The sequence below is a fragment of the Hemicordylus capensis genome, chromosome 1 (assembly GCF_027244095.1).
Source record: "Hemicordylus capensis ecotype Gifberg chromosome 1, rHemCap1.1.pri, whole genome shotgun sequence".
NCBI lineage: Eukaryota > Metazoa > Chordata > Lepidosauria > Squamata > Cordylidae > Hemicordylus > Hemicordylus capensis.
This window is the reverse complement of record NC_069657.1, coordinates 101,736,041-101,761,781: the sequence shown is the minus strand read 5'-3', so window position 1 is coordinate 101,761,781 and position 25,741 is coordinate 101,736,041. Positions and strand designations below refer to the sequence as shown.

The following is a 25,741-nucleotide window of genomic DNA, read 5'->3' as shown; positions in this document are numbered from 1 at the left end:
TAGATTGCCACTTCCCCGACTGTCTTCCTCTTTGAGAAACTCTGACTTCCTACAGAAAGCAATTGAAACGGATCACAGACCTTCTACTTGAGTCAGACACCAGAGCTGAGCAAAGATTGAACAGTGCAAAAGCTGTCTAGTAAAATGTGATGCATCCCAACTGAGTCTCATCTATCTATCCATCTATCCATCTATCTAATTCTCTAAAGCATACCCGTGGCTAATCCTGTGTGTGGCAGCTCTCGTGAGAGTTCGCAAACAGAAGCACCTGATTGGGCAGTGGAGATTCCATATGCAGATGGGGGGAGGAGCCTGTGGCACCATGGTGATTGGGCAATGAAGATTCCATATGTAGATAGAGAGGAGGAGCCTGTGATGGTTAAGGTCAGTTGGAATGCAACTGTTACTGGTTAGAAGAAGAGGGAGAAGGAGGAGAAGGAGGCTGCCATTGTATGAATTAGATGAGGAAACAAGATAAACAAGATCTATTAACTCAGGAAGAGGGGGAGGGGAAGAAAGACAGAGGGGAAGAGTGAGTGGAGGAGAGAGAAAGAGAGAGAGAGAAGGGAGGGGCAGAGAGAAAGAAGAAAGGGCAAAGGATGGGCCTGAGCCTGTCAGCAGCCTGAGGGGAACGAGCGGCCATGGCGGTGGCAGCAGCAAGAAAGGGCCTGTCAACTGCTGCTGCTGCTGCTGTGGGGAGGAGAAGGAGTGAGTTTTGGGTGAGGGTGTGGAGGTCTCTGGGTCTCTGGGGATAGGGGGCTGCAGCTTGGTCAACAGGCTCCAGCAACGCTGCAGCCGCAACAGAGAGGGGTGAGGGGTATTGAAGCAAAGGGATGGAGGAGGAGGAGGACGGCAGCTCAGATGAGGGTGGAGAAATCTCTGAGGTGAGGGGGGCCGTGGCAGATGGTGAGGGAAGCAATCAAATAGTATCACGCAGATGTTCTGCACGGGTTAAGTTAATTCTTAATAAAGTCAGATGCAACACAAAGTTTGAGGCTGGAGATGCTTTAAACCATCAAAGGCTGGTGGCCATTCATATTGCTGTCCACTGCAATGTGGTTTCCAGAAGGGGGTGTCCATATTATCCTTGAACCGCATTATCTGCCCCGTCCTCCTGCTCCACTTTGGGCCAATGGGGTAATGGGGCAGGAATGACATGACAAACTTAAAATTAAAAAAAAAAGATTTTTGGCTGCCTTGTGCAAAGCCAAGGAGAAAGTGCCATTCCAAAACAAAAAAAAATTAATTGCAGTGTTACACCCTTGCGCAAGCGCTCCAGCAAAACAAACAAACAAATAAAAAACAATGGTGGAGAGGGCCCCTAAGTAAACATCAGGGGAGTTGGGGATTGGGTGGATTTGGAATAAGAGGGTGGTGGTGGGGAAGTTGATGCAGCTGTCCTTGCTTTGCCCCCCCACCCCAAAGCAGTTTGCAAAGCAAGCCCATGCAGAGCCTCTCAGACTAGCTGTTAAGGCTCTTCCTCCTTGCAAAGGAGCCTCCTTGCAAACAGCTGCCACCACTGCCACCTTCGCTTGCAGTGAGCTCAGAAGAGCCGCCACCTGACACTCTCCCTGAGCTCTGGGGAGGCAGGAGGGGGAAGCACTCCAGAGGGCAGCGAAGAGGGGTGGCCACTCACCCACCTGCTCCTTCCTCTTTGCAACATGAAAAATATGGGGGGAAATTAAGAAATAATAAGAAATAAAATATAATCCAAAAAGATAAACATAAAATCGAAGCAGGAAGGGGCAATATGGACAGATTCCCCCCCCCCCGCGCTAAATGAACTATCCACACCATGCCACTTACACTGCTGAAACATCATTGCAACCCTCCTACAATGCAGAAATACTGCTCCTTTTCTGTAATGAAATTTGGACAGAACCTTACTGAAAGTGATGTCGTAACGAAGGCAATATGGAAGCACACTTAGTAGAAACATAGCGAAACTGTTGCAGCATATAATCTGGAAACCGCCCAGGTCTGAAAGGACTTATAAAAGGTCTTGTCCCAAGGTTCCTAGGAATTGTGTTTGTTGTTTCGATTGTAGGAGTCCAGTGGAACAAGCTGCCTTCTACTGCCCCAGAGCCTACCCAGCCAAGTTCTCACTGTGTACTCAAGCCCTTTCCTTCTAAGGAGAATTACTGGGCTGCGGAGCCCCAAGTAACACTAGATTGAGGGGTTCAGAATTGCTGAGCTTAAATATCTATTCTTGAACATTCCTTATACGGATGTCCATAAATCAATCTGGTGTATTCAGTTTATCTTGGAACCTAGAGTCTTTGAGTCACTCCTTGTGTGGGCCTGCTGTTGACCATCCCTGTGCTTATTTATTTATTTATTTATTTATTTATCCATCTGATTTTTATATTGCCCTTTCGAGCTGGCTCAGGGCAGTTTACAATTAAAAACAGAAATCCTTAAAAACAATTAAAACAGAAATACAAATATAAACACCAATTTAAGAACATCTTAAAAAACAATTAAACTATCAAAACAATTAAAATTTGGGCCGTTCCTTATGTGAGCTTGCTGCACAAGAATCCCTTCACCTGATTGTCTAGGAACCCCAATGCTTCCCTTTGCTAGCTGTGAGCATGTGGTGTGCCACAGAGATGGTGCAGTGCCATTGCCTTGGTGCATCTCCTTGCCCTTGCTTTAGTAACACCTTTGCGAGGAATCCCCAATCTTCTTCTGATGGGAAGTCATCCCTTTGGCATCACACACAAAACAGCAGATACGGACATGTATTACTATTAAACTGCTCTTAAATCTTTCTCTTTTCTCTCTCCCTTTTCCTTTCCCATCTCTCTCCCTTCCTCTGTCCGTATTCCAGTGTGCACCACCATTAGGCCACTGGAGTCTTTACTCCCTCACTCCCCCCTCAATCATTATCTCTTCCCTGGGAGCTGCCTTCACTCCCTGAGCAACTACAACAGCATTCACATTTGTGCCTCTGCTTTATCAATAAACTTTATTTGTTTCAAAAGCCTTATCTCCAAGTCTCTGACATTGGCAGTTGCCTGTCCAGACTACAGTCTATTTGCCATGCACACTTGTGCTAAATTCCCCCAAGTCAGTCTAAGAGCATAGACACACGCATGGATAGTGTACAAGTGTGCTAACAAGAAGCAAAGCATGGTAGTGTACATGTATGTAAGCCAGTATGGTAACAAATGCCCAAAGGGATGACTACTAACTCTATTCACATTTCATATTCAATGCACGTACAATTTATATCCAGATCTGTAGGTATGTGCAGTTATTCATGTGTTCTGTACAATCCACATACTGCAGTATGCTTCAATTCCTATCTGCATTCTTCATTTGAAGGGGCCTGGATACAGCTTCACTTTTTAAAAGAGCTGAAGTGCAGCCATTCACACACACACACACACATACTCCTATGTACAGACACCTGTTCTAACATACAACGTAATATCCAAATAGGGCTGTGAACACAAAATTTATTGTTCTGTTACCGTACATTTTTTCTGTTCTACAGACCCTGTAGATTAGAGGATGCCGTTTCTCTTTAAGTGACCACACTTCACTGTCCCATGTTTCATTTACTGTACTTTGCTTTTGCTCAGTACTCAGTAGCTGAGTGCTTCTGTTCAGCAGCAGGAGAGTTAAATGGTAAATTCTTCACAAGATGTTTAGAAAATCCTTGACAAACAGTATAAGTATTGCTAGTTTAAGATATTTTTATTGTTGTGGTGTGAAGTACGCAGCTCTCCTTGAAACCTGCTGTTAACTGGCAGTTTTTCAGGGTAGGAAGGCTTAGGGGACCTTATATATTCATGACCATGCTCTTTCATCTCTTGATTAAAGATTTCTTCTTGACTACTATAGATAAGAGGGTTGTTTGCACTAGCTTTTTGTGTTTGAAAATTAAATTAAGGAATCAAAATAATGAGTCTCTAGAATTTATCATACCCTCTGGGAAAATTTAATTGCAGAAAATGAAATTGCAAATCTCCCATGATAATGACCCTCTACAAAAATGAAACTGCAAATTTCCCTCAATAGGGACCCTCTAAATTAATCTCTATTGGGCAGACGGGAATTATGACGGCAAAGAGTTGGACATACATGATGGCAACTGCAGTTTCTGTAACTATCAGAGTAAAAACAGATGTGCTTTTTGTCTTAGAAATCACTCAAAATTTAAGCAACTGTTTAAATGCCATCATACCATTGTGTCAGTTGGCACGCCAGGAGACCAAAGAAGAATTGCAACAAGACTTTAGAAGCTGGCAAATGTGTACTTTGAGAAATGTAGGCGATATTACACAATAGAAGTGACATGTACAAAATATAATTGTTGTTTACATTATGGGAATCTCAAAAGTCCTGTTGCTCTGCAACTCTCTCTAGTGGCTATGCCTCAAGAGAGAGAAAATTTGATGTTAGGAAAAAGAATGCTTATGGGATTTTCGTTCCAGGCACTTAATCCTTTACCCTCAAGCAGTGTACTTGCATATCCCATTCTCTCACATTATCAAATTGAAGGTATAGATTTTGTTCTTGTCCTGCACTTTCTGTCTCATGCCAAGCAGTAGCACGCAATTATTTTGCCATGTTGTTTTGCAGTTTCATGCTGGTTAATCTATAACTTAGATTAATTTAGACAAACTCAATTACGTTTTCAATTAAGAGAGGTCCTGTGGGTTGTAACATTTTGGACCAATAATTAGACACAGGATTTTTAACCAGCACCAATGGCAAAATTCAGGGGTGAGGGAAGAAAATGCCCCATGCTTATGAGAAAGAGAGAGAGCGCTCTTGAAGATTCTATGGCTGGTCTGTATATCAGCAGTCCCCTATGTGGGGCTGCACAAAAATGACAAAGAATAAATTCTCTCATAGTGCCCTCTCTTCTGATAGTTACAGTTTATTTGACATCATGGTCATTTGCATCCTATTTTGTTCTATTTTGCAGACATGAACAAGGAATTGTGGCTTAAATACAATGTAACTGAACCAGTTTAAGAGTTACTGATTTCCCTCTAAGCACTTCAGCCAAGTTGTTGTCTCCATCTGGATTCAAAAGGATATATGTGTAATGTTGAGCTTTTGCTAGAAGGCGCAACCGGTGGTGGACTTCCTGGCTGGCCTTTGGTGATGGGATTGAGGGCTGGGGCAGTTAACATTTTAAAGGATTTTGTGGTCTGTGTTGAGGCTGTCTCTCTCATTGGTTTGGCTGAGGGATGTCTCAGGGCCTCTCTGGGGATGGACCGATGGGGTGTATATTTTCTCAGCACACTCAGATATCCCAGTGGTGAAGGATATATGAGGAAGAAAGAGCATTGGCAGGTTAGCAGGCTGTTACAGAGGAAGGGGAAACAGAACTTAATAGCTGTTTCCCCTTCCAGCTGACCTGTCAGCTCTTTGACCTTGGGGAGTAGTGCCAACTACCCACAGAGCCTCACCTTGGTCCTTTGCAATGCCAGGTCAGTCCAAAATAGATCAGAAATTATCCATGACTTGATTATAGATGAGGGGGCTGATCTGGTATGCATTACAGAGACCTGGATGGGGGAGGCTAGTGGCCCAGTTTAGTCTTAGCTTCTCCCTATGGGATACTCTGTTGTGGAGCAGGTGAGAGGACGTGGGCAGGGAGGTGGAGTGGCTGTGGTCTATAATAATGACATCTTCCTTTCCAGGATCCCTGTCAGAGCACCTGGCTATATAGAGAGTGTGTACTTGAGCCTGGAACCAGGAACAGATTGGGACTTCTGTTGATGTACCAATCACGCCGCTGCCCAACAGAATCCCTAGCCGAGCTCAGTGGTGCTCTTACCCCTGGACTTCAGGGCCAAAGTCCAGGGCCTCCACACCCCCTGGGGGCCCCCAAGTCTGCCCTGGGTGGTATGGTTGCCACTGGCCTGCACTGGGCCGGGCAGCTGAGTGTGATTATGATCTGTGCCAGGTGCTTTAGAGACAGAGGGGGAGTGGGGAAATAATTATGTGGGATGGGAATATGTTAAGTTGTGTGCTGAAATGTTTCTGCTAGTGCATATTTGCATAAATATACCAGTTTTATATTCTTACATTCTTGTGAGTTCAGTTACTGTTTGTGCCCTCAAGAACCCACTTGTTAAAAATACTGTGTTTGTCATGGTGTGTGTGTGTGTGTGTGTGTGTGTGTGTGTGTGTGTGTGTGTGTGTGTGTGTGTGTAGGGAGATTATGCTTAACTTGCAGTGGCTGGGGAAGTGGGGGGCTCCATCAGGGGGTGGGGCCTCCAAAGGCCTTTAAGTCCAGGCTCCAAAATTACTTAAGTGCACCTCTGGCCGATCTGTCGGATTTGGTTGCAGAGTTGGCATTGGAGACGCCCAGGATTATGGTGGTGGGTGACTTCAATGTCCACTTTGAGACTGAGTTGTCAGGTACAGCTCGGGAGTTCATAGCAGCCATGACAACTATGGGCCTTTCCCAAGTGGTCTCAGGACCAACACATGATGTGGACCACACACTCAATTTGGGTTTTTTTGCTCTGACCAGAGAGATGTTCCATGGGTGAGGACTCCTATAATTTCCCCATTGTCATGGATGGACCACCACCTGGTGAAGGCTCACCTTGCAGCTGCTAGTCACCTCTGCAGAGGTGAAGGGTCTATTAGGATTCTCCGCCCAAGGAGGCTACTGGATGCAACAGAATTCCAAGAAACCTTGGAAGGTTTTATGGTTGGTTCTGCCAGTGACTCTATTGATGCCCTGGTGGAGAACTGGAATAATGAGCTCACCAGGGCAGTAGACAAGATCGTTCCTAAGCGTCTTCTCAGACCTGCTCCTAATTAGCTCCATGGTTTACAGAAGAACTGCAGGAGCTGAAATGGCTAGGTAGATGACTAGAGTGCAAGCAGAAAAGGACTCGACTCAAATCCAACAGATTACAGCACAGAGCACAATTGAAGACCTATGCTCTGGCAATATGTGTGGCAAAGAAGCAATTTTTTGCTGCACATATTGTGTCAGCTGGTTCACATCCAGTGGAATTGTCCAGGGTGGTGGACAATTATATGGACCCCTTCTGCCCCAACTTTGGAACCATCAGTTAGCTGCTGTGAGGTTTCGGATGAGGTTGTGGGTTTTTTTGGTAGACAAAATCTATCATATTTGTGCCGATCTGGATACCACTAATGGTGCAGAGTCTTTTGTGAGGGCATCCAGTAACTCCTCTAATGTGGTTATATTGGATCGGTTTCAGTTTGTGACTCCTGAGGATGTGAACAGAGCGTCCTACCACTTGTTCTCTTGTCCCTTGCCCAAAATAGCTTATACTAATAATTTCTAGGAAGGAAAGGGTCTGGTTGAGATCATAAGTGCTTCTCTGAGGGAAGGTAGAATGCCTCCTTGTCTTAAGGAGCAATAATGTGCATACGGTACTGTACTGCGTACAGTTTTGGCCATATCTTAAGGAGGTTATTGTAGAACTGGGGAAAGTGCAGAAAAGGGCTACCAAGATGATCAGGGGCCTGGAGCACCTTCCTTAGCAAGCATTCCCTTAACCTCATTTTTGGGGGGGAGGGGTCTGTTAGCCATGGCTGCAAGCACGGCTGCAAGCATGCTGGTTATTACCTATGAAGCCCTTAGTAGCTTGGGCTGAAGGTATTTAAGAAAACACCTTCTTCTTTATGAACCCTGCCGCCTCTTAAGATCATCAGGGGAGATTCATCTGAGGATGCCACCGGCTTGTCTGGTGGCAACTCAAAGATGAGCCTTTTCTGTAGTTGCCCCAGGGCTGTGGAATACATTTCCTGCTGAGATTAGAGCTACTCCATCCCTGATAGTTTTTAGGAATCAACTGAAGACACATCTCTTCATCCAAGTTTTTTAGTTGAAGTTTTAGTTGAAGTTTCTTAGTTGAATTTTATTGATTGTTTTAACTTCAAATTTTATGTTTTACATGTGTTAAATGTTTGTTTTATTTTGTTGTTGTAACCTCCTAGAGACTTTGGTATTGGGTGGCATATAAATGTGCTAAATAAATAAATAAAATGTCAAGGCATTCCAAATTATTGCTGGCCATCCATGTACATAGATGCTTTATAGCAGGGACATAGCAAAGTTGAAGTGGAAACAAAAAGTGAAAATTAATCACTCCCCCCTCCATCTTCTTCTTCAGAAGTAGCAGAGCAAACAGCAAGCTGTTGCCCATCCAGCTGGGGGTAGGGATATGCACGGAGCCGACTTGGAAGCCCCTTTTGGGCCTCCAAACCGGTTCAAAGAACCGGCAATTCTGCAGGGGTGCCACTTTAAGAGTGGGGGAGGGTGCACTTACCCCTCCTGCCGCTTTCCCCCGCCTGCGTCCGTTTCTCTAACAGTTAATTGGGGCGGCAACATACCTCCAGTGACTGTTGCTGGTGTCTATGTTATGTTTCTTTTTAGTTTGTAAGCCCTTTGGGGAGAGGGATCCATTTTATTTATGTATTATTTCTCTGTGTAAACCGCCCTGAGCCATTTTTGGAAGGGCAGTTTAGAAATCGAATAAATAAATAAATAAATAAATAAATAACTATAAAAGAACTTTCCATTCCAGGAGTTTGTTCATAGTTACCCATATCCATGACAAAGCCTCTATGAGCAAAAGCAAAAGAGGAAATTATTTTCAAAAGAAAATGTAATACAAGCAGAATTGCTTAGCGTAAAGGCAGTTTTACTTCAGCAATTCTGAGTTGGATCATGAAACAATTAGAAACATAATTTGGTCAACTATTCCTGCTTTACTGTGAATAAGGCTACCACACATATGTGTATTATCAAGATCATTCATCTCGCCCACCAGAACAGTGACTTACGTACTATGTAGCAAGCTGTGGATCTAAACGATAGGCAAGGTTGCTGCTTCCGAACCCCTTTAAACCACAATGGCTTACAGAGGTAGGGAGGCTCCATGGCTACTAAGGTGTACATCATTGCACTTCCACTGCTACTCCCATTGGGACTGATGAGAGCAGTAGCTGAAGTTCAATGAGACACTGTAGCCATGTAGTCTCCCCACTTTCACATGCCATGGCAATGGGGTTTAAAGGGAGCAGGGAGCTTGTCTGTTGCTTAGATCAGCAGCTTGCTTCACCTAGTGTGTTGGCCAAGAATAAGGTCATTAGGCTTAGGAAAGTAGGAGTATAAACAGCAAGTAACTGTTGTCCTGGAAGAATCTTCAACCCAGCTCGTATACTGGCCAGACCAACACTGCACACTAGTACAAACATGTTGCAATAGTGTAAGGATGATGTGGTAGGTAGTTTCACTAACTTGGGGGCTTGCATTTGAGACAAGTGTTGTGCCAGTGCAATAGGATGAATTTGTTCAACCTGTGGCATGCTTCCTGTTGTGAAACCTCCTCTCCGTTCCCATATTTGCAGGGAATTATGCAAAGCTATCTATTGTCCTTGTGCAAGCACATTGCTTGCACAAAAGGACAAAGAGTGCAAGAGACTGAGCAACTTTAACCATTCACTCAGCTATACAGCTTTCTTGTGTGTGTTCAGCTTTGTTCATTGCACTATTGCAGTATTTGTCTGGATGTCAGGCACGGTTCACCTGAATAAAGCAGTTCCTATACATGTTTATTCAAAAGTAAGTTCCACTGAGTTCAAAGAGATTTACTCCCAAATAAACATGCTTAGGATTGTGGCTTTAGCATCTTAAAACCTTCCAGTGTAAACAGATTGTTCCATTATGCGTATATACTTCCAAATGACACCCATATTCATTCTGTGTCTTTATAGGTCAACATACAATAAATATCATCACACATACATCACTATTCAATTCTGGATGACTCATAAGCCAGTTGTTATTAAAAACAAACTATTGTACCTTGGTCTGCAACATCTTCAATGTCTACTTTTAGCTCATTTGCCATGAAGCCAATAACCGAAAATATGACAAAGCCTGCAAATATGCTTGTGGCACTGTTGGTGCAAGTTACTATCAAGGTGTCCCTGAAAGGATAAAAGAATAAAGGACAATTGCCATACAGCTGTGATAGTGTACAATAGACAAGTTGGTGTATTAGTAAAATCTCAACACCTGCTTGGACACTAAGTATGGAAATCAAACACATTCATGGCATCCAGACATTTGCTCCATCCAGACAGTGCTCCTTTGCTGGAAACGTCTTCCACTTGCAAAGGGAAAATTATGCTCACACAAGGAGTCCTTCCACTGATGGGAAGACTCCTTGCATGAGTGGAAGGAGCTTCCAACAATGGTGGCTGGATGCCACCCCAAGATCTGGATACCACTCCTCCTCCTCCTCCCCAAATTCACTAGTGATTAATGTATTTTAATCCACTCTACCAACACCAAACAATCTATGACAAAATCTGGTGCTTTTAGAGAACATCACAAAGACAATACCTTTATAGTGCACAGCTTAAAATTAGCAGGGCAGTATGAAGATTGTCCTGAAGTCGCAAATGGTATAGCCATTTGAGACTTCAGATACGTGGCAAACAGGAGTGGTGATGCCACGATACTTCATATCGTGCAATATGCAATACCACATTCTTCCTTGCAATACCACATTCTTCCTTGATGGACTGAAGTAATGGAGCAGCTGACTCTCACATATATGCCTTTAGGATCACACACTTCATGTCAACTTTGAAGAACAGATGCTTCCATTACCTTGACCAAAACATATATGGATAAATGTGTGGTTTATAGAGAGATATAATGGCTAGAGTGCTATTTTTGAATGTGAAGGGCCCAGGTTCAAATGCCTTGCCAGTTACAAACAGCAGTGGATGGCCCTTGGCGGGTAGCCCACTAACTTTAACCCTGTTCACATCATTACTGCAAGGAAACATTACTCCGAGTTTCTAGAGGAAGAATGAGACATAAACATAATAAATAATAGATGGAAGCTATTGGGATCAAATGTAGCATGTATACAGCATTTGAACATACAATATTTTAAAAGTTGGGGAAATGTAATTGAGGAATATAACATCACAGCTAGCTATGATATCTTCTGCAGTAATGCAGTAATCTGTTATTTCTCTATGTAAACTGCTTTGGAAACGTTTGTTGAAAAGTGGTATATAAATAGTTGTTGTTGTAATTACCAAGTCACTAGCGTCATAACCTGGATGAAATTGCTCAGAGGCTAAACAAAAAAATTTAGACTTCATTATCATTGTCTTTGGAGCTTCTCACAAATATAACAGGGATGATAACTGTGATGTGAATGAACTCCTAAGTGTTCAAAAGCCTCTGTCAGTTCTGACAGGTGTTACAGGTATCTGCCAAAAGTAGTTTTCCTCTCTCAGGACAGCTCTAAGCAATGCTACTGCTTGCTGACTCACCATTCTGCAGTGCCTGGATATGGCCACTTCCATATTGCAATAAACATAATATTCTAAATTTTCATGCAAGTTTCAAGCACAATCTTGAAATACGATACACATGCTGCTGCAGGCTTTCATCCTACTTCTTAATGCAGTCTTACCCTCTGTATACATGTTGAGCAGAAACCTTGCACAATATTTGCAATGCCATCTTCTGGCCATATCTTGCATTCCAAGAAGAACCCATCCCTTTTTATTACCACTTTTGTGGTGACTGGGGAAAGATTAGGTTGTTCTCAAAATATAATAATTGGCTGGCAGGTGGCACTGTGAAAATTCAACCAAGTCAAGTTTCGGGTATACAGAGGATAAGGTCATGCTTGGAAGCAGCATGGAGCCTGCAGCAGTCTGTGACACTTGGAGCTTTCATGAATGCTTTCGATATCCTTCGCTTTACTGCCATATGGAAGTAGCCTATGTCTGACTGCAGAATGGGTAAACATCTTCATTAGCTGCTGAGCATTTTCATGAGTGTCAACACCTAAATGGCTGAAAAATTCTTTTGATAGATGCCTGTAGCAGTCTTTTCAACATATGGACACTTATTTCAAGGCTACTGCATGAACTAGCACACTGTAAGGCCGATCACATGACCGAAATCCCAGGTGGCTAGGGAGGGCTGGGGTGAAGGCAGGAGTATACCTACCTTTCCCCACACAAACTTCTTGTTCCTATTGCCATGCCACGGCACACACAGTCACTGCTTCAGCAAATGGTGTGGCATTCTGGAGGTCAGGGAAGCATTGCCCAGCCTCCAGAAATCCCACAATACACCATGTGAGGAGTGCAGTGCTTTGGGGGAATCCCCCTCAAGCCAGGTGCTCTAGGCACACAGCTCTTTGTCTGCTCAGGCTGTGTGCAGTCCGAGCATTCACACAACCCTGTACCTAGGTAACAGGGCACTCTTTTACCCAAGTAAATGGTGCAGTAAAAAACTGGACTACCCAGAAGGGCCTCAATCCTGGTGCTTCACATCAACAGTCCTACTCAGGTAGGGCTGCCCAAACCTGGGTAGGGCCACTCGTGTGAACACCTTTTATGTCTGGGCAATGCTGTGTAAATAGTCTTATGGACAAAATTATCTGCTAGGAACCCTTTCAGAACAGTTTTCTTAACTATATATTTATTTGTCTACTTTTACCAATGGGTTAAAAGAAAAAGGTTCCATGTTGGAAAAAGGTGAATCTGTGAGTGCAAAATTGTGTGTGTGTCTCTCTACATAAAATATAGCCATTGGCCAAAAATATAAATGGGGATAGAAGGAGTTCTTCCAAATGACTATTGAGAGGTTTGATGTTTCAATGTCATTTGTTCATTAGATGATGAAAAGCAATCTAGAAAGCTGTCAAGAACTGCTCCCTGCGGTTTCTTCAAAATGTCTAAGGGAGACTCTCCTTAAGCAAGATAATGCAATCTATTATCAGCTTTCCTTCCTGCTGAGTCTTGATAATGTTAAGTACAGAAGCAGATTGCTGTGTTCTAACCTTGTTCTGAAGGAAATGTTTTTTGGCTCTGGATCAGCTTTAGACGGAAAGACGTTTACTAAGAAAGCTTATTAACACTCCCACAGAATCTTAAGCCAGGATATGTGCTACAAAATAATTATTACAAATCCAAGATGATTTGTCAAACTGTGCTGAAATTCACAAAAGGGCAAAATGTTTAAACTAAATTTAAACTTGTTTTCACTGTGCTGTGGTAAATTATGAGGTAAAAGGTAATCATCACAAATATTTCCCTTCTTGTTATTGAGCCAGATGACCTGGAAAATAAAGGTGGCTATGGGAAATGAACTCAAGGTGCTTACACCACAAACAGTCTATAATTGACTACAATCCAATTAACCATTACCACAGCCATTTGGTGATACTCAGGTATGAAGATACTAGAAGATAATGGGGCTATTCTCATGACTGCAGAATAACGGGCTAGCCTCCGCTAGCCCAATTTTCTGCGATCGTGAGAACCACTGGGCTCGGCTGCGAGCCCAGTGGTTCTAGAGCAGGTGACCTGCTCAAGAACCCCTGCCCTAACCCCTGCAAGCGCTCCGCAAACCTGGTTTTGAAGATCGTGAGTAGCCGCGGTGCAGCTTTGTGCCATGCCTACTCACAAGGAGACCCCCGGAGGGGAGGCAAAAAGCCGCCTCCCGGCTCCGGGGGTCTTGCCAGCATGCCCTGCGCATTCGTGCAGGGCATGCTGGAGCTTGCAGGGACCGATCAGCCCCAGCTCCCCCCAGCCCCCACCAGCTCCGTCACGGAGCTGGCAATCGTGTGGGTGGCCGATCCGGCTGCCCAGGGCTCCCTCTCCCCATGCACCCTGCTAAACTGGGTCTCACTAATCGTGAGACCCAGCTCAATACCACCTGTATTCTCATAATCCAGATATGACCAGGAGAGCATGGATCCAGATTAAGGGGAAGTTGATCCAATACTTATGGATCATGCCTAAAACACTGCATGGAAAACACATCTAGCCTGACTCATCAGAGGAGCTGAGGTACCTCAGTGTGCAATGTCACTCAACTGCCAATACATAGCAATAGTTTTCTGTTTGTGCTGTTAACTACTGACTTTGATCGTTTGGGTTTGGGATAATTTTGTACTTTCAGATAATTTTATACTTATCCGAATTGCCTTTCCAGCAGAGGGAAGGAGGGCGGGATAGCTGAACCTAGCTATACACACAGCAATTCACATAGCTATACACACAGCAATTTAATGACACATCTGAGGGAAACAGCATGGACAGGTAGGAGGGAGGGATGAGCTGAAGCTTTGCAATTATTTTTCTCCCTCAAACTGCCTGTCCTCAACTCTTTGTTGTTGACTTTGTAAATGTTTAGTTTTAAAATAATTTTCAGACAAGCTTAAGCACAGGTCAGGGGAGACAGGTCACTTTATACATTATGATTTCCTTACACTGGAACACCAGTTTGTAGGTGGTTTTCTGGCTGGCAGCTATTTATATGTCAGAACATATGAAACTGGCCTCTTCTGAGACAGATGATCTGCCCATCTTGCTCAGCATTGTCTTCACTGACTCACTGGTAGTGGCTCTTCAGTGTTTCAGACAGGAGTCTTTCCCAGCCTTACCTGAATATGCCAGGGACTGAAACTGAGACTGCCTATATTCAAAGCATATGTGCTGTTACTGAGCTATGGCCCTTCCTCTGATATAGGAAGCTAACACTCCCAAGTCAGAATCTCTTCAGTACGGAGTTTGTCACTGTAATTCAGAATTGGGAGAAAGTGGGTTTCTTCTCCTCGGCCCCGGCACACAGACACCTCCATGCTGATGCTACCTAAAGCTGTGTGGTTTCCATAGCTTCTACTAGTATGTAAGGCAGGCTTGGTTAAGGTGCACATACTGGAAGATGTACATACTGGAAGCACTGAAGCAACTGGTTAGCCCCTGAAACTGGAGCATATACAGAGTGGTGGATGAACTAGGGAAACCTGGGTTAATGTCCCTGCCATAAAGTCCATGCAGAAGCCTTGGACAAGTCACTGGCCGCACTTGCATATAACAGCAAAATGGTACAAGAACCTGAGGTTAGTTTTTGTATCACAGACATATGTCCAACCGTGGCCTGGCAACCTCTGGTTTCAGGTCAGGGGTGTAACTCCCTCTTCCTGGTCCACCAAGGCCATAACCCAGCAGTCTTTGTAGCGCTCATGTCACCAGACTGTTGGCAAAGCCTACTCTTTGCAGGGTGGCAGCCACTGCCACCGTCTTCAAGGGAGCATGTCAAGCATGATTGTGCCTTTTCGGAATGGACCGCCCACAGCAGGGAAAGGGCATTTAAATCCCTTTAAATGGCATTTAAGCCCTTCTCCTGAAAGCAATTGTACCACCATCCTAATTCAAAGTCCCGCAGCAAAACAGTCTCATGCAAACACAATTACTGGCAACAGGGGGGTGGAGAGGGGCACTATTTTTCTATTACTCCTGGAAGAGAGTAACTCTCATGAGAGAGCAACATCCATCATCATCATCGTACAAGAAGGAAGCTCTCCTGTGACTGGAGACAATACTGCTCCTGCTGGACAGTTCTTTTCATGAGTAACACCACGGATTGCATACCTTTACTCAAGGGGAAGGGGCTGGGCCCTCCTTTCCCAACTTGGTTATACAAAAAATAGAGGGGAGCCATTCAAGAATTCCTGGGTGGGGCTGCCTTTTAAACCCAACCCTGGGTATAGCTGCCCTGACATATGTTATCTTTTCAGTGATCTAATCGGGTTGCCCAGTTTATGGTGCCTCCTGCATGCTTGTGAACATACTTCTTTATCAATTCATTTTTGGAGACCAAAACACATAGAGCCCGTCTTGCCATCCCTTTCCCCTTTTTCTTCTGATTGCCAGAGTGGGGAACAAGAGACACAGTTGAAAGTGGGCTTCTCCCAATGTTACTTTTCCCTTTGACAGGATTAGAAGCTTGGGAAGGAACAAGATGGTGTCCCTGTTGCCAGGCAACTGCTTGAGGAGCTCAGAGACAGGGGGCAGGGCAAATGCTCAGAGAGGCAGGTAGCCAGCCAGCTAGAAGCGTAGCTGTCATGGAGTGGGCGCGTTCCTGGGTAGGTGAGCCACACACTGAGTGAGCCACACTGAGTGAGCCACACACTCTACTATTTTGGTTCCAGAAATACCATGAAACCCTGGTTATGCATTCAAATGTAATGCTGCTGTCTTCAAACCTCAGGTTAGAGCTGTGAAACTCACTACAAACTGAAGATTTTGGTGAAAGAAATTGGATTTTGGTGAGAGAAACCGCAGTTTGCTTTTGCCACGAAACCAGTTTCACACATTCAGATGTACACAAATTCCAGCCTCTTCCCCATTCACCTCCAGTTTGGTGATACATGCGAATGCAGCCACTGTCTCAGCTTAACCTACCCCATATTCTCACCATAAGGATAGGATGGGATAACCTTACTATGGTACCCTGGGCTTTTCACCAGTGAGACTGATTTGTGCTGTGATAATTCTACAATGTGAATGAACAATCTACAATTCTACACAGTGTGCATACTACACTCCGTCAGCATTTTTATTTTGCATTGGCAAAAGTAGTGACATCAGAAGACAACAGAAGCTAAAATGTGCTTTTCAGTATTGTGAGTGCATGGAACAGAGTATGAGGCTCTATACATGAACCTGGGAGGATCTACACACTTAACCTGCTCTCTCCGCAGATGAGCAGCCACTCATTGCTGGGAGCCAGTAGGGGCTGCAGGGATCAGGGGCCGCCTGGCCCCCAGAAGTCCCAGGATGCCCCGCATGAGTGCATGGGGCATCCTCGGGAGACCCCCGACACCAGGAGGCTTGTTTTATCCTCCTGGAGGTCTCCTCATGAATCACGATGGCACGGAGCCGCACCATGACGACTCACGATCGGGAAAATGGGGTTCGCGGAGTGCTCGCTCCACTAACCCGGTTTAAGGGAAGGACTTCCTTGGTGAGCTAGATGAGAAAACCACTGGGCTCACCTGTGAGCCCGGTGATTCTCACAATGGGAGGAAACTGGACTGGGCTCCTTTTGACCGTTTTTCTCCCATCGTGAGAATAGCCTCCTTAGCTTATAGAGTATAGCTTTAGCTTATATTAGGTTACAGCGTATTTGATAAAGAAGTACTGCATAGGTTCAAAAGTAGCAAACTGTAGATCTGGAGTTTCCTGTTAATAAAGCACTTCATGAGAGCTTAATCAACATGCAAGCAGCAACCAAGGTACTATTGATCATGCAGCTGGAGAAGGTTAACTGTCATTAGAAAACAAACCTAATGAGACTTCAGCAACTATAAAGAACAGCATTACTTACTTACTCAAGGGAGCTTGTATGGTCAGTTCTAGGGTGGTTTTTAGAAAGACCAACAAAGATTTTTATGCCACCAAGCTCCTGTGAATTAGCAGTCGAGTTTAAAATTGTTATATTGACGATGCTCAAAATTAAGTTCTTGTGTTATGCTATCTTGTCATGATTTTATTCCTCTGCTTTTGTTTTAAGATGAGGAATGTTTAAACTTTGTTATTGATGTCATTGTTTTGACATTTTGTAAGCTGCCTCGGGCCTCTTTAAAGGTGTGTGACAGGATATAAATGTTTAAATAGGTAATAAAACAAATACCTGTTAAAACAATAGAATGGAAAGGAAATTAATTTACATGAACCACACCAATTGACAGGGAGGCCCCCCAAAAGGAAGTAATGTCACAAAATGTTTATTGTATTCTATTGGGTTTCCAAAAATGTACGTAGAGATGTAAGGTTACACCCACATCAAAGTTAGAGCCAGTCTGCTGATATGATGTGGTGAGATAGCCACCTCAGGCAGCAGTCTGCTGCAGCCAGCACTGCTGTTTTGCGGGCTCCCAAAAGCCTCTCTATTTATGTCTGGGACTACAGGCTTGTAGCTTCCACTCTTAACATGCTCAGGAATCTCACAAGATTGTAGGTACCTCATTTGTTGGTATGTTGGGGACAGGACACTTAGCAGGTAGTGGGATGGTTGCCCATAGATTCAACAGCTGCCAAGAGAATTGAAAGGGGATCAACCTCACGCCTTCCCCTATATTAGGGAATATCTAAGTAGACCTGAGTTAGCTTTCAAATTAACTCCACTTTCAGGGTCTCTCTGTCCAAAGATTGACCCTTTACTTCCCCCTCCTCTGCAGTTGCCTCAAACGAGCTAATGCTAATCAACTCAGCAGGAAAAAGCAGACAAGGCACTGTGAACATGACTCCCTTCCCCATCATAAAAGAGCTAATGGGCAATAGGAACTTAAGTGGTGTGCCCATTAAAAATACTGATTGGTTGACTGTGTCCTTCTGACCTAATAGATACCATCCTGGCACCATCCTGCCCATTTACATACAGGTTGCTCTTGACCATTCATGCCATTGTGTTTTACTAAAGCACAGCAAACAAAGACAGTGGATCCTTTTGAGATCCACCAGAATATCCCTCCTCAGGAAGAAGGAGCAGCCGATATTTTGCCTCAGGACCTATTTTGAACCTATCTCAGTTTTTAACTCAGGAAAAGTGGGGGCAGAAAGGGGATTTCTCTGGTGCAAAAGCGTCCTCAAGTGCTCAACAGCTATCGGTTTTCTCATCACGTGTAAGCCTACTCATGGAAGTTTTTTTTATTTATCCAATGGCAAAATAAAGAAAGTTTTCCCTGGGATTCCACCCTGAGCCCAGGGAGGTCAATAAGAGGGATGGTGGCAGCAGCAGCATTTTAATACTACCGGAAATATAGATTAGATTTAGGAGAAACCTAGCCAGGCAGCTCACCAGGGATGGTTCAGCATTTTCCCCCTTCATGTGAGCTGCTCTGAGACAAAGGCTTTAATCTGCTATATGTGCTAGTTAGGACGTAAGAGTGGGACAAAAAGGAGGAAAGAGAAGAATAAAAAGCTCCACCAGCAGACAGTGTATCCCTTATGAATGAGCTGGGAACACCTGCTGAATTACTGAAGCTAGGCGCATGTGGATCAGAATGGTGGCTTGAATGGGAAACCACTGGAAATCCCATGTAAAGGTGGGATATCAGCGTGCGCGTGTGTGTTTTAAATGATGTTTGTCACTCCCAGAGTATGCTGGCCTTTGTGTCTAAATTCATAGTGAGATTTTCTGCACTTCTCATCTGTCTTTTCTAGTCCTGTTCAGTCAACCTCCTACATCAATGGGTTTGCTGGCCAGGCCCCTGGGCTTGTCATTTGGTGCTTTTATGCAGAGGGCAATGCTGAATGATCCACATTATATGGAACCCTCACCTACACGCACTTTATGTCCTCCATCAACCATTTTATATACGACTAGCACAGTCACATGGACAAACAAACATGGCTACCTGATTTAGTGATAGGCTAGTCTAGTTTGCCCTTGACTGTAAAATATACACCTACATTAAGTCCAAATGATATTGCTGTATTGCTTAATGTGTTTACAAACACATAGGTCTCTGACTATGTCCACTCCAGCTTGCAAACCAATAACACATATTAGGCATGCTCAGTGACCAAAGTTAATTAGACTACTTCAGAAACCCAAAGGCAGAACTATAGAACACTACACTTATCAAGCCTCATATTGACTGATTAAAACATACCTAGTCCCTGCCAGACTAGAAGACAAGATGGTGGAAGCAGTTTTGAGGCACAACAATGTTTTTCTCAGCATCTATTTTGCTTAGTGGCTTTTTCAATGACTAGACTGCTTATCCACTGAATAAATGAATGTTATCTGCAGATAGGTATTCTTCAGATGTAAGTGTCCAGAACAAGAAATAAAAGGTAAAGAATAGATATATGCATGTAGATATACCTTATATTTTATATTTTAAAATTCTACTGAAACATATTCCTGAAAAATACATGAGCCATTTTTTGGAAGAGTGGTATATAAATCAAATAAATAAATAATGAGATCTGTATAACTTGGAAGTGCATTCCAAGCATTTTAAACATCTGTAGATTGAGTAATAATACTGTTGCATCTCTCTTGATATGCTGAATAAATAATTGGGGCAGGGTGTTGCAAGGTTAGAGCACGCCCTGGGGCAAAAAGTAAAGATGGGCCCTGTCCCCACCTCCCTCCCTTCTTATCCAGAGAGTGAGGGGGAAAGCAAAGAGCAAGCTGTTGCTTAGCTGGTGGGCTCCTCCTCCATGGACTCAGACATGTTCTCCCTCCCTGTTCAATTATTGCCCTGAATTGGGGTAGGAAGACACCAAAGGACTCAGGACACAGGGTTATCACACTATCTTAGATAGGGAAGGCAAGAGCAGTTCACACACTCAAGAATAGGGTAGGGGACACTTCCTACCCAGGTTCAGGAGCTGTGCGTGCTCTCAAGTTTTGACCATCTGTCAATTAAAAACAAGGTTGGAGGCATCCTCCATGATCGTGTGCTGAGCAGCAGCTGGGTCCAAGGGCTTTTTGTCCTACCTCATTCAGCAACTGGGTATAGTTGGAGGGTAGGAGGGTGAGCTGCTCAGCACATGATCACGGAGGGTGCCTCCAGCTCCAACCTTGTTTTTAACTGACAGGCAATCAAATATTGGGCATGTAGGGTACTAGTATAGGAGGCTTCACCTACCCTGTTCTTAATCATGTGAACTGCCCTTCAAAGTAAGGCTTATTTGCTTCTCTCCCCCTCCCAATGAACTTAAGGCAGCCAAGTAGGTGTTTGAACTGGGTCTTTGTCATGGATACATCATTTGCTGTTTGGGGGGTAGTGGTTCCTGCTGGGAAAGAGACAAGTACATTTAATTTCTCTCTGTGGCAGCAGGAATCATTAAAGCATCAGACACATGTTCAGCTGTGTGAGCAGATCTCCCTCTTGTGCATACATTTCTTCTTTAACCACTATCTGCTGCTGAGTTTGTTATTTTACTGTGGCTTTCAACAGCATTTTAAAAGGTGCATCAAATAGTGGTAAAAGTAGGGCAAAAAACCTTTAAATAAAACTACATTTATTTCAATAAGGGCTACAGAGTGTACACAAGGCAGCCCACAGTAGAATGACAATACACATCATAAATACAAATTATAAGCATCACCAATATAGAAATAACCTATATTTTTAACTGTTTTTATAAGACAGCAAAGGAAAGAAGAGGTCAAATTTCTCAGCTGATAAAGCAGTCCTTCCAGCTCTGTAATAGGTTACCTCTACCTTTAATCAAATGTTCCATCTTTAAGACCTTAGAGAGCTGTTCTTAATCTGAACTTGGTGCTAATTCAACTGCGGAAATAATCACCTTCCTAGTGATAGCAATAGCAGCAGTGGAAACTGCAGATTATCCTCACTGATGCAGAGCTCTCAGCACAGCTGGATTCTGACCTATTTCCAAATCTCAAGGCTTTCTTCAGCAGAGATTAGGCTTCTGCTGTATTTCATGCTGCTGTCCCTGGCTCTTGACAATTCCCTAGATTGCTTTTCAACCTGGTTTATTTTTAATTAGGGCAAGCATTCAATAGGAAGGAGGACACACCAGCTCCATGACCCCATTGGCTTTTGAAGCCCTGAATCACAGATGATAGACTGTTTCCATACTTGAATGAGATTGTGCTTTAGGATTAGAAGTCTTGATGATAAATGCTGCCAGCCTGCCAAAGTTTTAATAATCATAGAATCAGACTCATTTAGCCAAGCAGCAGAGCTTTCAGAACTTACAGGTTCCAAAATATCATATGGTACAGGCCTTCATGGACTGTTCCATGACAGTCATATATTTGAATGCACTCCAAAAGCGTCTTCTTGCCTGCAGAAGGCTAACTTTTCAGGGAAAAGGTTTCTAGCAGTTTGTGAAGGGGTTGTAGTTCAGGGATGGAGCATCTGCTTTGCATGCAGAAGGCCCCAGGTTCAGTCCCTGGCATCTCCATTTAGGGCTGACAAAGGAACTCTGCTACTCATTATGAAGATTTGCTCTTGTTGGTGGATGGAAGGTATCAATTGTGGGTTTTCTCCTTCCACTACATTTCAAGGCCACTACATTTCAAGGTTGTCTAATGGTTATGTTCATTAGACAACCCTTTAAGAATCCGCTGGAGGAAATCCTACCACAGCTTCCAGAGAATACTAAGTTTGAGAGCTTAAACAAACTGACAAGGAGAGAGAGAAAGACAGATGCAATTTGGAGAGCTGCTATCAGCCAGCTCCCCATGTTCCAGCTAAAGGGAGCCCCTTCCTCCCCAACTGCTACCTAAGAATCATCTTGCTCCAAGTCATTTTAAGTCATTTCAAGTTATCCTATTGGAGGACTTCAGTACAACATGAAAGATTCTAGCTCTTGAAAAGTTTTTCTGTTCTTTGCTTTTCTTTGCTTTTTAACACATGCTTATGGGTTTAATGCTTTTGTGGAAACTGCTGTGAGAGGTTTGCCTAAAAAAATGACAAAAGTAAACAAATAATGGAACAAGAGGACATTGCGGGAGAGTTTAACTGTAAAATAATGGAGGGTTCTAGGACAGGATTATTCCTGTGTTCCTAGGAGCCAAAACCATAACTCCTGTGCTATTTGGGGAGCAGAGAGATGTTTTGGGGCTGAGGTGAGCCTAATACAAGATGAAGGGGTGTCCACAAGAGGGCAGGCATAATACCTTTTGTTAAGTTTGTATAGCAGTTGAGGCTGCTAGTGGGCTATACATGAGTGCATGTTATCTCACACCAGATCTGATTAGAGTGGGCTACTGCATTGCCATTAGGCTAAATTCTTCAAATGGAGAGAGAAGACCAAGAGCTGTAAACCCCAATCCATGTCACATGGAGCCCAAGTGACAGGCTGCAATACAATTACTGGGGCTAGCAGATCTGGCACATCATGAGGCTTTAACACGGTAGAATCCAGAACAGCCAAAGTGTGGTAACAACACTCTTGAAATATATCAAAGTCCACGAAGAATGTATTCACATCATCAGTGTAATGTAAATGAGATGAGGTCAACAGTTAGAATTTATTAAGCCACAGTTATAAAAACAGAAGATTTTTCTAAAATAGAAGATTTTTAGAGATTTCTAACAAGGAGCACATCTATTTGTGAAGCGAACGGTCTGAAGAAAGTAATATTGAAACGATCGTCCCTGTTCCTGTTTCACTTTCATCTCTGATGATGTACATTACTATTCCAGTTCTGTTTTTATCACTGTGACCGTGAATTCAGACTGCTGACCTCATCTCATTCACATTACACTGATGATGTGAATACATTCTTCATGGACTTTGATATATTTCAAGACTGTTGTTGCCACACTTTGGCTGTTCTGGATTCTGCTTCAACCTCAATTCCACCATGGACTACTTGAGACCATGATGCAGTGAGACCATTCTCTCTCAATGGATTATACTTCTTTTATTTTGGGCGCATTATATTCTTTATGTTTATTATGTATAAGTATAATTGGGAGAATGGGTATAAGAACTCGTGTTGGGAATTGTTCAGTCATTGCAGTCTAATGTCAATATATTGTTATATTGTTATATAGTTTTTGAGTCCATGCATATTATTCATCAGTTGCATTAGATTTATAGAAGGGTTTTTCAGCAGGATCCAACAGTGATATCAGGATATTTATTATATACATCTTTTCATATTGGTTTGACAGTCATACAGGTTTGTTGTTGGTTTTTAATAGTTTAGTTCCAATCGTGATTGGCCCTTTTTGATGACAGTTTTTTTGTTTTTTGTTTGTTCTTTCCATGGCCTACCTTGAATTATTAGAGATCATAATCCTAATTACATAAACAAAAGAATTTTTTAAAAAAACAGTAGAAGTTAAGTATCAAAATTAGTTTCAGATATTTCAGGAATCAACTTTGGCAGCCAATTGCCATAACATCACTGGCTTTAGTAGAATAATTCTACTGCTTACCTGTACAGGTTATTGTGGAATTTGTTATAGGAAGACAGAGTGATCAGGCCACCCCAGGCAGCAGATAAAGAGAAAAATATTTGAGTGGCAGCATCTTTCCACACCTAAAGAAAGTTTCAAGGATAAAATTAGCATTAGTTTCCACAAACATCTTCATAAAGATTAATAAAACCAATAATGCCCTTGACTGTGATTCAGTATGATTGTCAGAGATCCCATACATGTGTAGCTTAGTATTTTACTATGGTGGTATCAGATAGATGGGATATTCTAGACAATGAATAGCCACAGATAAATAGTACAAGCATTAGTACCATACAAGAAGATGGAATGTATAAGAAACATAGGCATTTCTGAACATGAATCACAATGCTTAGCAATATGAGAGTTTAGAGAGTAGAACAACAAAGACTAAGGCTCCTCATTAATTGCTAATGAAACAAATTCTGCTGTTAAAACATTTGTTTGAGTATGAATCCAATGTATGGTGAAGTATTGAAATGCTAACAGAAATTGCCTGTTTTACTGCTATTCATATTTTTTCCTCAAAATAAAGGCAGCTCATTAATTTGGGGATGTCATGCATAACACCCAGTGTTTAGATAAATTACAGTTAAGTGGCACTTGCCCTAGGGTTAATTAGTTTTACTAACAAGAGCATCTTTATTTCATATATTTAAATCTTGCTTTTTAATTTTAACAATTTTTCCAGTGTAGCTTCCATGTAAATAAATAATTGCTAAAACAATTATTCAATACAAAACACCTAAGGGTGAAATAAGATTGAGTCAATAGTCTATAGAGTTTGGAGCTGAATTTTCCATCCCTCTGAATAGGGACTGATTTGCACTACAACAAGAAGTGACCAGGCAAGTTCTTCCCACATGGATCTCTGGGGATGAGATACTTTTTGATCCTCTGATGCACAGCACTGACATCTACAGACCTTGCCCTTGGCCAATGCATCATGTTCGTAACCATGCTGCACTTCTCCACAATCAGGGTTGGTGCTACCTACTAAAGCAAATGGACCAGTGCATTGAATAAGAACTCCATGTACATGGATAGGGAACTACATATACATTCTGACCCTCCTTTAACTGTAGGCATGAGCCTAAACCTAATGAAATCTAATGCAATATGTGATAAATCAAGCCAGACAAGATTGCATAATTGACATGATATCATTCAGCACAAAATAACACATCTCCATAATATGCTTTCTTGATACACAGCAAATAATAAATCTGCATGAGTTATTCATTCTACTAGAGTGTTATAACTGGAAAATAAGCCCACCATAGCATCAATTAGTTTCTCCCATTTAGGTGTGATGAAGTACCAGATACCAGCTCCGGCTCCTGGCAGGGTTACTCCTCTGATTAGCAAAATGATGAGCACTACATAAGGGAATGTAGCAGTAAAGTACACCACCTAAAGGGACCACACATAGACAAAGTATTACTCATACAGCTTGCTCCTTTAATTGTCTCATTGTCTACAACAAATCATTACCCAGCGAGCCCATGAAACTAGCCCATAGGAATCTGAGCAACCTACAGAGATAATACGATTATTTTCTAAAATATTGCTATTTATATGGAATCACAAGCCAATAAAATATCAAGGTTTTAAGGTATTTAAAGCGAACAATAACTGTATTTATGTATATATGACTTTCAGTTGGCAGAGGAATCTTGGAGGATAAAAACAGATATTTAATAAAATATGCACAAAATTCTCACTGTTCAACTTTACCACCAAGCAGAAGAAAATAAATGTAGATCAAACATTTGATGCAAAAAAGTAACCTTACACCTACAACAGCAACCATTTAGAGTAGTGGTTCTTGAAGAATGCCCCCACCCTCCTCCAGATGTGTACTTGTCAGTGTTGTTGCTATTGATCTCATGGTGACTACCCTGACTGTAGGGAAGCATCTAAAGTTTTCCACCCATATAGAATGCTATAACTTTGTAGTTTTCAATTATCCAGGCAACACACCA

General features: G+C 42.8%; 1 protein-coding gene across 1 annotated transcript in view; it reads right to left on the bottom strand.

Annotated features, from left to right (window-relative positions):
* The window catches only part of SLC6A5 (solute carrier family 6 member 5), a 112,587-nt gene that overhangs the window by 57,208 nt on the left and 29,638 nt on the right, over nucleotides 1-25,741 (bottom strand). Inside the window, exons 8-10 of the mRNA XM_053285379.1 lie at nucleotides 25,035-25,169; nucleotides 23,736-23,839; nucleotides 9,827-9,951 (exon numbers count right to left, since the gene is read on the bottom strand). Coding sequence (XP_053141354.1) covers nucleotides 9,827-9,951; nucleotides 23,736-23,839; nucleotides 25,035-25,169 — 364 coding nt within the window. The remainder of the gene's footprint in view (nucleotides 1-9,826; nucleotides 9,952-23,735; nucleotides 23,840-25,034; nucleotides 25,170-25,741) is intronic.